This window comes from Copadichromis virginalis, linkage group LG3 (genome assembly GCF_057382275.1).
Source record: "Copadichromis virginalis isolate Kocher_CV1m ecotype Utaka linkage group LG3, C_Virginalis_male_GT1.1, whole genome shotgun sequence".
In the NCBI taxonomy this organism is placed as follows: domain Eukaryota; kingdom Metazoa; phylum Chordata; class Actinopteri; order Cichliformes; family Cichlidae; genus Copadichromis; species Copadichromis virginalis.
In genome coordinates, this window is record NC_140620.1 from 48,654,457 (window position 1) to 48,669,395 (window position 14,939).

At 42.1% G+C, this 14,939-nt stretch overlaps 1 protein-coding gene across 4 annotated transcripts in view; it reads right to left on the bottom strand.

Moving 5' to 3' along the window:
- Positions 1-11,430, bottom strand: part of LOC146715044 (sodium/potassium/calcium exchanger 2-like) — a 45,245-nt gene extending 33,815 nt beyond the window's left edge. For all 4 annotated transcript variants that reach the window (XM_085451464.1, XM_085451466.1, XM_085451465.1 and 1 more), the window contains exons 1-2: positions 11,038-11,430; positions 8,923-9,999 (exon numbers count right to left, since the gene is read on the bottom strand). In XM_085451464.1, the coding sequence (XP_085307590.1) occupies positions 8,923-9,825 (903 nt within the window). In that variant the 5' untranslated portion in view covers positions 9,826-9,999; positions 11,038-11,430. The remainder of the gene's footprint in view (positions 1-8,922; positions 10,000-11,037) is intronic.
- Positions 11,431-14,939: the final 3,509 nt, after the last annotated feature.

Here is a 14,939-nt window from a genome sequence, read left to right on the forward strand (position 1 = left end):
TTGTCAGCTGCAAGAGCAGACACAACACTATTCAGTTGTCCCTTTTAACCCATTTTTTTGATGGCAACATCCCAACAACTAAAGGAAAGCCTCCTCCCCTGTATGCCACTGCAATCCGACAACAAACCAAGGATTAAATAGTGAAAACGCCTCATGAAACTTAAATCGCAGTTGTAGGCAATTTCCATAGCCAATGCTCTTCTAAAAATTATGGTTTGTTTTTAAATGCAATGCCACCTGACAAAATCACGATAAATCTGAGCTAAAGCCAACAGCTGTGCTGTCATTTCATGTACATTTACTCAGAGAGTTGGCTAAAAGCAACAATTTATCTTCGCTCAAGCACTTTTTCACATCCAAACAGCAGCTATACTGGTTCATCTGCTCAGCAGGATTTAACTCTACAGACACTGAAAAAGCCAGTCTGGATCAAAGCTAATAGAAAAAACCCCAGGAGCATAAAAGCTTGGTGGAATAAAAAGTCTGTGGTGGCACTTTGAAATTTGAAAGACACCTTTTGGGGCCATGTGAGCTTCATATAAACTTGTTCAAAAGGGGTAAAATATTGAAATTTTAAAGGAACCTATTCAAAAAGCCATCAGTGAGGGAAACCACTGTAATGTTATGGCATTTCTTTCAAAAATGAATAAAAGGAGATGTTTTTACTCACTTAAACCCTTAAAGCATGTGAGTCTGGTAACCTCACCCTTTAAGCAGATCGCACTTGGGTTGCTCTTGATGGTAAAGCTAACACCAGTGGACTTTAACAAGAACGCCAAGCTAAAGGGATTTTGGAGTCTAAAATAATAAAAGACAAAGTCCATCACTCCAGTCACTAATATTCAAGTATGCAGAAGAGACGGTGCTGTCCATGGTGCTGCACAAAGCACAGAGACATAACACATAACGAGTCTTTAAATTGACTTGCGGAGATTCAAAACCTGAGATCTCGGGCTTTACCGCATGAGTGAAGTCAGAGTGATGAACGAGACAAATGAAAGTGACAGGTGCAGTGGCAACTGGCCGCAGCAAGCACTGCATTGTTTACAGATTTCTCGCATACTCACCAACGTTCTAATAAATGTGAATTTTCAGTGCCCCAGACAAACTCTCCACCTGCTCCTCATTATCAAAATGGCCAGATTAGTTTTCTTTGAGTCAGCTAATGGATTAATCAACTAATTTTATGCGCTATATGGGAACAAACGGAGTCTCATGTAACTGGCTGCGTCGGAGTGTAGGGAGAAAATTGCAGTTTAATTACATAAGTGGTCTCTTTAGGTTAAAGCTGAATTGATGTACGCATCACAGGGTGAGATAAGGTAGTCCTAAAGGAGATTTATGTGCATAAATTAACTTGGAAGTGTTTGGTATCAAGGGCCATGTGCGCATTTCTTTTTGCTTTGTGAAGATCCTGGAAACGGCCCAAATCGTAACAGCTCCACGGATGGTAAAAATGATAAGCTTCAATGTTTTGTTTTGGGGTTTTTTTAAATTGCTCTAAGCACACCAGTTTATGCATTTGAATACTGCACAGACAAAATACTGCGAGACGAGGTCACCTTCAAATCATTACCGGCACTGGGGAGGCAGCAAAGAGCCACTGTCCACTCTGATAAGAAAGAAGGGGGAACCCACAATTGATTATTCAGAGCGACATAAAAAAGGAGTCATAGAAACCTGTGGTGTTAATAAAAACTTCAGCTAGTACAATTATAATCACTGAATGCAAATGAATTGAATGTGAACAAAAGCCGAGCTCTAGCAGGGAAGTACGACACAGCCAAGACAGCTTGAAGAAACTAAACAGCCCTCCACTCAAGCCTGTAAAAGTTGACACTGTACGTTTTGATCACTCCATTACTCTCTTTTGAACCTTTGTTTTCTTCCCACCTCTATTGACTTGTCTAACAGGCCAACAACAAGGTAAAACCTCCAAAACAGGAAAACTAATTACTGGCTCGACAGTAGCGCTCAGCCCTTCCTCCCTCCTCAGACAATGAGCCACAGCTGGAACGGATGATAAAACTTGGACTCCTCATCGTCATGGTGAGATCAAAGTTGCAGGCTTTCTATTTTTAAATTATTGGACTCTGGCTCCGTTGTTGCTTGCTGCGCACTTGTCTCTCTCTCTCTCTGCATCTATTTCTATACTGTATGTGCTCACAAAGATGTGTCCATATTACTGTAAAATGGCACGAACGGATGGAAAAAACACAGAAAACTAACCTTTCTTTAAAAAAAATAAATAAAAGGATATGAAAAGATTGATGAGTCATCATGCTAAACAATGCTCAGGTATTAGTTGTAGGGTTTTTCTACTAACCATTATGTGAGCATCTCTAACCTTGGGCCTGAAATGAACACACAGAAAGATTATTGACTCCGTCGGCGCCTCTTTTTCATTTTGCTCAAAAGCAAGGTCCTTTCTACAACTTTGCTTTTAAAGGATAAAACCATAAATCTCACTACTTTCAAAGAAGTACACCACCGTGCAGCCGAAGGACAGAGATGAGACGCCCAATCCTCTAGAATCTCGCTGTACACTGGAAAGTGGGGTTAATGTTTCTTGCGTTTTTGCACAAAACACGCTCTAATTAAAATGCGCATTTCAAGAGGATTTCCCAGAAATTAGCCTGGCAACTCACTTTTATTATCCTTTCGAGCCTAAAATAGCAATATGAAACAGATGTAGTTTATAATTTATGCTCAGCAGTGTCCATCTGGACTTTGCTAAAAAGGAGTGTGCAGCCCGTCATGACGGTAGATAATCCCACGGATGCGTAATACGAGGCAGAGTTCTCGCAGTGCGGTGTGGGAAGAAAAGCAGCACAGCAAGCAGCCATGCAACAACTGGTTTTCATGTGTGAATATACTGAAGGCGCAGAGCGTCATCGGCATGTGCAGCACTGGTGCCCGAATGTCCAAATCCACGGGGAGGAAAGCAGTCTGCTCTCTGCACAGAACATGCTTTGTAACCGATCTTTTGAAGCACGTCCTGATGGAAGATCTTGCCTCCGTGACGCTATTTATAGCTTGGTAATGCATCAGAGGTCGCACCTTCCATCTCAGCAGTAGCAACAACTGCATCGATACACACCGGCTCATCTGACACTGATGATAGCAGGAATCTAATAGTACGGTCGAATGCAGATTCTGACTTTGACTCCAGTCTGCAGGGTCTGGTCGAGTATCTCAATTCTGCTGTGACACTTTTTATTGTGCTTGATTGTTGACAGCCTTCTGTTACTTATCTCTCATTTCACGATCTCTGCTGTTGTGTTTAGTGGAATAGCATGATGCAGTACACTGTACAAGGACATTAACCATTTAATTTCTTTAACGTGACTTCACCACATTCATCCAGAAATGCCGTGTCTTTCATAAAACCATCATGCGCAAAGTGTCGGGTAATCGGATCTGCCTGAGCCAATATTTTCAAAAGCAGCCTTTCAGTTCATCAGCTGAAACAATGTGAGAGGTCACAGGATAATGTGATAGCAATAGGCCTGGGTTAGCCAGGCAAGGTGATCCAGAGGAGGCAGTCAGGATGATGGCCTCCAGATGACAAAAGACCCTTTTTGGTCCGTGTTCAGCCAGATTAGGTTCTTTAAATAGTTACTTTTTTATAGTGTGGTTAGGATGCCAGCATTGATTGGCTTGGCTTACTGGGCTGTTGGACAAATGATTGCTGTGGTGGGACACCATCAGCATGCCAATCCAACTCTACTACACACGTATCTGCTGTTTTTGCAGTAAAAAATAGCCAAAGTTAAGAGCAGCACTTATCTTGCAGTGGCATGACGATCCAAGCTTGTGAGGCTAAAGACAGACCTACTATTTCTACTGCGACCTCGAACTGTGTCTGTACAGTCTGCCCATTAAGGATTTACTGGATGTGTGGGTGACAAGCATTTAGATGGGGTGGAAAATTAATCAAGCACTGGGTGGCCTCCTTTGGCCCCAGTGCACATACTAAGTGACCCAGCATTTTGCAATCAAACTGTACACAGGCTTGAGTTGACTCTGTCACATAAAGTCACTTAATTCAGGACCACATTAAGTAGATTCACTATAAGAAAACAGATGAAAGTTAACAGCAGTGTTACAGTAAAGTGGCCCATCTTTGACCCACAAACCATCATAGCTAAGGGCGCAGATATGCACAACGCTGAAGTCACCTTTCATCACCATCCTGAGAAGTTTAGCTTAAGGCATACAGCACATGTCAAAACAACAGTGGCACACAACATATACTGAAAGCAAACACATATTCTGCAATACTTTTAGAGACAGAGAACTGACACTATGAAATCAGTATTTCAAAATAATCATTTCTATAAATTTAAAGGATACCACGAGTCAAACTCCATTTGGAACTGGTTAGAGAATACACATTTTTCCGTAAGGCAAAAACAAAATTTATACAACTCTCATGAGCATTATCTCTAGAGACAACCTTTATTTTTCCAACACAACCTGAACTCTAAGGAAAGCTTACACATTATTTCTTTAAGAATAAGGAATAAGGAATAGTTCTCTTTCTTAAAGGACATTTTAAAGCAATTTTTTGGGTGTTGGCTGCCTTTTAATCTTTTCTCTGTCAAGATGATCCAACACTGCTTCAATAAGGCTGAGGTCCAGGCTATGGGGAGGCCAATCCATGACTTACACTTTCCACTTTGTGTTTTTCCAATTGAGGTATGCTTCTACTGCAGTGGCAGTGTGTTTAGGATCGATGCTATGCTGAAAAATTACGATATTTCTAATCAAATGCTTTCCAGGTGATATTGCCTAATGGGTCAAAATCTGATGCTACTTTTCAACTGGGATAACAGCCCCAACAAATTTGTCAGGTCCTTGCCGGATATTTTTCCTAAGCACATGAATTTCCGCTATTGTTAATCTGCTGTACATATCTTTTTAGTCCTGCCACGTATGCTGCCATGATTCATAGGTCAGTGTAAGTATTAATGTTGTCTTAAAAAACGTTCTTCTGAAAACTGCCAGGTAGAAGGACTGGACTGAAAATGAGCTAAAATCTGAATAAAGACTTTGAAAGACACTTCAGAAAGCCTGGAGAGATACTGGTTAAGATTCATCCCATATGAAGAAATTAAATATTTCTTATTATCTATTTTGAAATCCTTACTGCAAAATTTCAACAATAACAACAATAATAGCAGTAAATAACGTTCAACTTTAGTGTCATCTCTACCATCTAAACCCCAAAGACACTCTGTAATATTAAACAGAAATAAGAAGAATAAAACTCATTAACAGCAGGTAAGGATTATACCACAGAAGTTAATATGGCCTTAAGGTAGCAACCCAACTCTGTGGGCAAGTGTACTTATTGTGAGATTAAGCAACAGCTAATTACTCACTAGGTAAACAGAAGTACTAGCTACCATCAGGAAATGAAAAGGTAAATGCTTCCTTCCAATATCTGCTTGTTTCAAAGTTGTGGACATTTGGTCTTACAATGTGTGTTACTAAGCTTTTACATCACTTATTCCAATAAATTGTTTAAGCATTGCCTTTTATAACACCAGATATATTTGAAAGGGATCACTAAAATAAACTGAGCTTCCTTAGCATTAGCACCCATTAGCTTTCCAGGCTACTTTGAAAACTTAGCAAAGTTAGCGACATGCAGTACTGTAAGCTTAGCTGTAAATTTAGCTGGTGCTGTCTCTTGTGCAATGATGGAGAGAAAGCAGGAGCTAAAATTACAGCTATGTTAGCAATATAAACTTAAAGGATGAGCATGCTATGTCAAACTGCCATAACTTATCATATCAGTTGCACCTAACTAGTCTGATGTTACCCAAAGAACGTTAATGCTAAATGCTAATGTTCTGCTAGTAGTCACATAAACTTGAAAACATTCTTTAAGATTCATATTTTGGGAGTGAATGCATCCATTCACTTGTGCTAGCAGAGTTTATTTTCCACCTCCAAGTAATTCATTCATTGCCTGGTAAATAAGATTGAACTAAACTTCAAGTGCAGCCAAGATTAGCCTGCTGGAAGGAGTGTGAAACCCTTCATATGTTTTCACTCCCCAAACAACGTGAAGCCTTGAACTTGTTAAAATTCAAAGGTGCTGCTCTCCTATTTTACTGCATGTCCAGGTCGGGGTAAGTGCTGACCATTCATAGTTGTGCAAATTGGATTAAGAGATTATAGAAAATTGCACAAACTGATGATAAAACAACTGTACGCATATAACTTTCAGTAGCCTGTGCGTGGCTGTGGAAGTTCTCTTATTGTCATACTAAAAATGTTAAATCTAGGCCCACGGGATTAAATAAAAAAGAAGAAAGGAGAAAAAAAAGTTTGACACCTCTGATTTGTCCAGTGATCGAAAAGCCAACAAAGCTCTCACCGGTTAACTTTCTGCCTGGAAGCTAAAGCATTACTTTCTGTGAAAATACGAGAAACAAAGTCATCTATTTTTATGTTACTGGGAGCAGAATAAACAAGACACACAAAAGAAACCCTTTGTGACAGAAACAAAAAAAAAAGAAAAAAAAAAAGAGCAAGAACGTGGTACAAGCAGTTATGTAATGTGATGAAAGGTAGCAGTCACAGATGGTACAAAACTCACGGATGACTTCTAAATGCAGAACACCAAGCTGGGGGTTCACGTCAAACTCAGGATCTAATATTTCATAGCACTTACGGCATACATGCAGGATTAAACGGCTAGCTGCCAATTATCTTACCAAGCAACCCTCACATATCACAGCACAACATTTCTCTCCTGTTTAACAGTAACACAAAAGTGACACCCCAATCTCTTAAAGAACCAAATAATCTCAGGGAAGCCCCCCCTTTGTTAAACCATGTGTTTTACTCAAGGACATGGGACATAACTATACAGCCCAGCGTCCCTTCCATTGCAAGACTGCACCGCACCGCTGTATGGAGGATTAGGAACACCTTTGAACACATCCACAACAATGAACAGATTTAAGGGCTACTCAGTTCATCACAAAAAAAGCAAAAATAAGACTCAGTTTTATCTTGCCTAACATTTTTATGACTCATCGTACCATCCATCGCTCACGTATGAACTTGAGCATACACACATACACACGCGCGCCTGCTCGTATCAATTAATTCTCAAAATAACACTCGTGCCTTGAAATACACACGTCCCGAAAGTGTCAAAGCTTGATTAAACAAGGGTGTTTAGATGATTATGTTCTAATAATATTTGTGCCTTTGCAGTTCTATTAACCCTGTCGACCCAGACTGCAAAACAAAAAGAGGTCAACAGACAGCCTATATAAGTAATTATTTAATAATAATAATATTGGCATTTTTCACACATTTTGCTTCCTTCATAAGGGCGGATGCTGAGACTTGCAGCGTCGTATCGCTGTCCTCAATATAAGAGAGAGGAAAAAGCTCAGTTTGTTGTAAGGAATGCTGAGATGATGAAGGGTTTTAATCGAATCATCTGTCTTGCTCCCATTTTTTTCTCCCCTCTGTTAGAAGTTGCTTTAACGACAGACACAACACACGCGCAAGCTTCTCTGAGCCAAAGTTCCCAGAATCCATTGCAATTCAAGGTCAACTGACTCTTTTTCTGGCACTTGGCAAGCGCAGTTTTTTTTCTTGTGCATTATATGAAAACAATACAGCTTAAACAGCACACAGGTGCAAAAGGTAACTGCTTACATGAAGTGGGTGAATTTAAACAAAAAAAGAAAAGAACAGATCAGTTTATTTAAGCGTTTAAGTTTTTGAACAGCAGACAGGTGCTACCGACTTCGAGAGTTTTTCCCTCAGCATTGTGTAACCTGCTGTTTAAATATCACTTATGTACTTAGAATAAATCCCGATTTAGTGAAAGCTTTACAATGCATCCTTCTCCAAATTTCATTTCCATCTCATGTCACAAAGAAATCTAAATTCATCCGGATAATCTCTACACAAGTATCAAATTGCAGTGCGGTGTCTTTTGCCCTCAAGTGTCATTGGTGGGGGGGGTGAAAGTGAAATGAAGCAACACAGCGATTTTGACTGTTTTTATCCGGGAAGTATTTGATGTTTAAGCCTTCAAGCGAGGAAGGAAAAGAAAAAAAAAGAATTCCACTTAAGAGTAAATGTGAAGACACTCGCACAGGGTGCCAATTCTGAAGCCATTTACTTGGCGTGGTTTACCTCATCAAGCTGCGTGCGTTTGTGCGCTTCATGTGACAGTTTGGTTTTTTATGTGAGAAATCTTTAACTGCAGGAGAAAAGAAAGAAAGAAAGAAAGAAAGAAAGAAAGAAAGAAAGAAAGAAAGAAAGAAAGAAAGAAAGAAAGAAAGAAAGAAAGAAAGAAAGAAAGAAAATCGCTCCTGAGATTTTCCAAAGCATTTGGTTGTCAGACTGGGAAACAATTTGTAGAGCTTAACCCAGAATTACACATTTGATTCTGTTTTATTAATCCCACAGTGGAATACAGTATGCCAGCCCTGCACAGCAGCGACGAGTGAATCATACTGATGTAGAATCAGTTTAGCAGTTGAAAGTGCTCCATCCTCAACGCCCACAGAGTTTTGATTATTTTTGAAATAATGAGCGTGTGCGATGGAAGACAGTAAAGCATATGTTTGGCATCACCAGTCACATGCTGGAAGATCTAAGAGATAAGTGAGGAGACAATGGTTCTATTTGAGAGAAAGGCGTTAGATACATATCATTTTAAAGCATGTCTCCACAGACAATTTAGGTTTGGGTTATCAGAGCAAGTCTGACTTTATTAGAGTAGCATCTAAAGCTGCGTGGAATGACTGAAAGGGATGAATGTGCCCATACCAGAGGAGACATCCGAGGTCATTTCTAGCAGCCAAAAATACTAAAACTAACGTCTGCACACCTACTTTAACTTCTTTATTGTTTGAAACTATCATTTCAACTCACCTTGGGTTGTACCTCTACTTCTACCACTTGGTTCTTGTTCATGCAATCTTTGACAAATCCTTCGACATTGCTGTTGAACTTCATGAAGATCACATAGGCGGCGTAGCCCGTGAGCAGCGTGATACTTTCCCACATGGAGATGACGTTATCCAGGAAGAAGATGATGAGCAAGATCAGATCCAGGATATAGAAGGATACGTCACGGAAGAGCGGCCACCACGTCAAGTTGAGGATCTCCTTGGAGAAGATGGCGCACATCCCAATGACAAAGAGGATGTTGAAGACGGCCGAGCCCACGATGGTCCCGATGCCCACATTGCTGTGCGAGATGAAAACGCCAATGACGGAGGTGAAGAGTTCTGGAGCTGATCCTCCCGCAGCCATGAAGGTGGCGCCCGCAACGTCATCGGAAATGGTCAGCTTTTCTGTGATGACTGTCAGCGCCGGGACAAAGAACTCGTCGCACACGATGGCTAACGCGATGAACATGTAGATCATGCCAAACATGTGGAGGACCACTGCTCCTTGGCGCCTCTGGGAGAGGGTAAAAATGTCTGGTGGGTACTCCCCCTGGCTGTCGTTGCTATCTGCTGTAGATTTCATGGCTATTGGCATGTCAGCTGACACGTTGGGGTCTCTCTGGTGTTGGGTAAAAAGTAGGGTCCTGTGTGGGGCCGACTGATGGAGACTCTCCTGGGGGAGCACTGGCTCGCTGACACCTCCTGAGTTCCAGGCAAAGGCACTGTAGGAGACAGCACTTAAGGCCACCAGACTGAAGGCCAACCCCAAGATTCGTGTGGGCCTGAACTTTTTCCTCAGACACCGACGGCCCAGCTGCTTACAGGCAGGACCCAATATGGGTCTTGGCTCTGGAGAATCCATGCAGGGTTGATCTGACCCCATGTCTATGCAGCTTTTGGTGTCCTCTCTCTCAATAGGTGCGCAGAAGAGGGGAGAGTGGCGGAGCAAGTTTCACCGGAGACAACGCATCATGTCGTGTTTGGTTTCAAACTAACTGAATTGACAGTAGGTGTTTCCCAGGGTCTGGTTTGCCAAATGATGTCGTCATATTCGCCTCTGATGGACAGAACAAGGAAGAAAAAAAATGAATACCGAGTGAGGGAAATTGAAGAGGTGATTTTGATATTTTACACAAGGTTTATTTGGTTGGTTATTAGTGGTCCTAAAAATCTAAGATAGAATGATTACAAATTATTAATTTGTAATCATTCTATCATAGTCAAACTAAACACACTAACATTAAACAACCAGTAAATCAGTGTCACTGTGGAAGACTCCACTATAAACCCACTCCCCAAAAAACATCAGGCTAGAAGGAGACATGTAGCAAACAAGATCCAAGAATTAGAGCCATGCACGTGCGGCTTACTCTGCTTAAAGCATTTTTAATACATATGACACGGACACTGTTTTGAACTGTTTCCATCTGAGAGGATGGAGGCAAGCAGTTAAACAAAGACGCATATTAAGGAAAAATACATGCAGAATTCACATGATCTTTAGTCTGAACATTTGCACGCAAATCCACCATGACTTTGTCATTTTTGGCCTCACAGCGGAATACCGAGTGTATTTCTGAATCAACAGCACTCCACGTTTCCAAGTAAACCAATTCAAACCACAAGATATGCGAGCAGAGAGAAAACTTATCTCACTGACAGATTGATTGCAGCTGATCCTGATCGAACCCTTTCAATTCTGATTTTATCCAGCTGTTCAACAAAAATCATAATGAGTTTTTAAATGTATTTATCTATTTCCTGGGACAATATCAACGCAAAAGGCCGACGGTTTACGGACACCACAGGGCTGCAGTCCAAGATTGTAAACATGTAGCCTCCGACGACGCTGCGCAAGTGGAAGCACATCAAAACACGCACGCCGTGTCCTATTTGACTTTTCACTGATGCTGCACGGATGGTCTGACATACCAGCCCCACTGACAGCTCTTTCCCCCCGTCTGCCCTTCATTAATGCATTCGCCCTTTCAGGGGTATCACCACATCAGAAACAGCTCTAAGCATCACCCTCACGAACGTTAAGTTCCCTGCCGCGGAGCATGACGCGTGGACAGGCTGCAGACCGCGTCCTTACCTTTGAAAGAGGCGAGAAAACAGCCGCACGGCACAGCAGCAGTTGCAGCAGGTTGAAATTAGGAAATCGTCTCCGTTGCCCTCTTGCTCTCATTGAGCAAAGTGTGACCGGTCTGAGCTCTCCAGCGACAGAGGAGGAGCTTTAGATTGAGGGGTGGGGTGAGTGTTGGGGAGGTGAAGAATGCGCTCACCTCTCTCCCTCAGAGCAGCAGCAGCATCTCTGCCGTCTGGGATGACAAAGAGAGAAAAAAATCTCCCAGTCGAAACGACCTCTCTAAAGTGGCAGAATATTGTGCTGGGCAGGGCTGACCACGTGAACCTGGCGGTTTATTATTAAAGCCAGGTAAGCGGCAGACAGCGCATCCGTCCCTCCGCTGATCACGCAGTGGGGGCGTTGGTGATGTTTCATTTTGAGGGAGGAGTTGCCGTGGTTACACAGCAAAGGCAGTATTTCCACTGATCCCCCTCCCCCGATGGCGGAACAGGTGGATATGCCTCAGCTTAGAAAATTTGTGTGCATGGCTGGGGTCACCTCAAGGTTACATGCGCGTGATGGATCCATTTCTTAAAGATAACCCTGGAGCCAAGCGATGCAGCACCGCTCATTTTAAAGAGCATGCTCCAGATAGAATTCAGCCTCTCTTTTTTTAAACCCCCCCGCCCCCAAATTACACCTCTGCTCGGTTTTGGGAAGGTTTGGTTTCTTGCCAAGTGTTTAATGAGATCATTCAGGTCCGCTGTCACATCTTTCTGTTCACCGTGGAAGAGGCTCTGCCCCAGCAGCTTAGCTTGGCTTACCTCAAGATGTAGAAAACAAGAGTAAAACGCAGCTGTTCTGTTTTCTTTCTTTTGCTTGTATGTTTAAACTTTACCGCATGATTATTTACTGGACTGATTTGTAATAATGTGCATTTACTTCCTGGTAGAGCGCGATCAACACATCAGCCCCCAGATTAGCTACTTGATTAGCTATATTATTTTTTATTGGTGGTGGGGTGTGTGTGTGTGTGTGGGGGGGGGGGGGGGGGGGGGGGGCACTGGATAGATGACAGGGAAGAAACACCCTTCATGAGTTTTGATATTGCATATTTTGTCCGCTAGAGGGCGCTTTCTTCTGTTGGCCACAGGACAAAACACAAACAACCAGCTCATCCCAGCAGTCGGAGAAAAGGTAAAAGAGTTATCCACTTAAATAATTACATTTAGCAATTTTTTTTAGGGAAACCTGTTAATGTATCATGTGTCTAAGAGGAGAAAAAATGGCGAATGTTTCAAATTTTCAAATCACCAAAAATCGATATCAGTCTTAAAAATCCCATATCGGCAATTGTCTACTTCCTGCAGTTTCACTAATTCATTTTCCCCTTCACATTTACTTGGCAAAGAGTTGAACAATATATTATGGATTAATCTGCACACTTAAGCCAGTTACCTTAACACCTCTTTCAATCATCACGTTTAACTACCTTTATAAAAGAAAAATAATTTCACATTCTTTAAATAGGAAATGTTTCTTTTGTGTCTTTTGGGACTTGTCTCTGTCTGTTGTAATGTTTCCAGCCCACCTGGAGGCAATGCAAACAGAAACTGAGTATAGCAGATTTAGCTCACCTGAAACCCTGGCTGATTGTGACCTACACCCATTTTCACGCCTTGGCTCATGTGATTAGGTAGAGGATCATAAGGGGGTCCTTTGTCCCTCTTCGGGGGGAAACTCCCACAGGGTTTAAATCTGGGACTCTCCACCATTTGACCCTAGAACTGAAGAAGCTTCTCGGATGAGAGGTGAAACGTCTTCAAGCAACTTAATGAAGTCCAGACGCTTTTCTTTCCAAGCTCCTTAGAGTACGATGACCTGGATGACTGAGAACCTTCACAGACGACTTCCAGTGATCGAGAGGCGAATGATTGCAAGACCTGAAAGACGACAGTGGCCAACTTTAAATCTAATATGGTCATTTTTTATAAACTTTAAAGATCACATGAGCTTTATTGGAGAGTGGCAAGTAGAGTATGTACCCCTCTACACTGAAAGGAGCCAGTTGAGGTGCTTCAGGCATCTGATTAGGATGGCTCCTGGATGCCTTCTAGGTGAGATGTTTCAGGTATCCCCAGCTGGGAGGAGACTTGGATGAGACCCAGGACATGCTGGGTGGAACATGTTTCTCTGCTGCCTATACCAGTCTCCTTTGGTGTCCCCACAGACAAGCGGATGAGCTGGAGAAGGTGGCCTGGGAGAGGGAAGTCTAGACATCTCCTCAGACTGCTGCTCTGCAGGCCAGACCCAGATAAATAGCTGAAAATGAATGAATGGATGGATGAGCGTCATATTCCAATTTGTTCATTTTTTAATATGTCAGCCCATGCCACCTCTTCATCTCACAAAACCCTGCAGTAGTACACGGGGTAGCCATGATTCCCCCTCATGTCAAATAAGTCCCCAGCTACTTAGTAGCCTGTGGGACAATTCCTGTTGGACTGACACAGACAAATAATCTTTATGCAGTGTGACAAAGTATGTGTGACACTAATGGTCTGGTGCTGTATGACAAATCACGATTCACTGACCTCATTGATTTCCCCCTCTGCTAACCTCTCTTGTACCCTGTGGCTGTTTCTTGTTACCTAACAGGAAACACAGAGGCAGAGAGATTTAACTTACATCACATTATTGATAGCATGATCTTTTGTGACCAGTAACCATTATGGTTTTTGGTAAGGGATTTATTTGCGAAGTGAGCAGCTCTTGTACTGGTTGTTTTGTAAATCTACAAATTTATTAATAATGCAAAAACCTGTGGAGTTCCCCCTATAGCCTGGGTCCAGGTAGGTGTGAAAGTAAATTAAGAAACCTGATCTAAGTATTGATTTAATGACACCAAATGGCCAATAGCTGAGCCATTTTCATGCTTCCACACCAGCAGCACATCCTGGACTGGACAGAAACATGTTGTTTTCTCTCTCATGGATAGACATGCATGAAATGTCTCAGGAAATATCTTACATTTGCTGAAGAAGCACTGACTTGGTTTTTGCAAATTAAGTGATCAGAATTTGGTGGTCAAAGGTCTAAATGACTTTGTCCTGCAGTCTCTTGAAAAACACACTTCTCTGTTCGATTTGGCCACACTTTAATTTGGGAACACTGGTGGGAAAACATGAGCCTATTTCATTCACACTTGCAGTCCTGCTGCACATGCAGTAGAGCAGCATCACAGGTAGACACACGATGGTGCAAGTTATAAGTGAAATTAGCACCATTATTGGAAAGTTAAACAGTGATAAATATTACATATTGCATTTATACAGTATGAATGTGAACATTGTCTGAAATACAGAGATATTGGATATCTTTAGTTTTAAAAACTCGCCCAACCAAAATTCAGTATCAGTCGGGCTCTATATTTATATACAATTATAGCTTAAGTATACTTAAGCTATAATTGAGCCAGTGTGAGATCATGGCTGCAAACTGACTACAGATCTGGACGGACAAGTATGTGCCTGGTTACTAGATCATACAACTCAGAACAGGCTTTTTAAATGTTTTTGACTTCTTCAGGGTTGTCTCCAACACAACCATATTGTCTGTAAGCGTGTTTTTCAATTCGTCCATATTTATGCCTATCAGATGAGATCCCATCCAAGCTGTCAGCTCTTTTTCAACAATAGTCCCACAGCACACACGCAAGCCTCTCTTCTACACCCCCAGCACCGAGCGCTCACAATCTGGCTCCGTGTCGAGGATAAAAGTGATGACTGGTCACGGGTCATTTGGGTTGCGGTACAGAGGAAGGGTGATGGTGGCAGTTGTTTTGATATGTCTGAAATAGGTACTGTGACAAAAACAAATGACCCCTCCCCTCCACACCAGGCCCACCCAACCTACCCTCACTTTGGCCT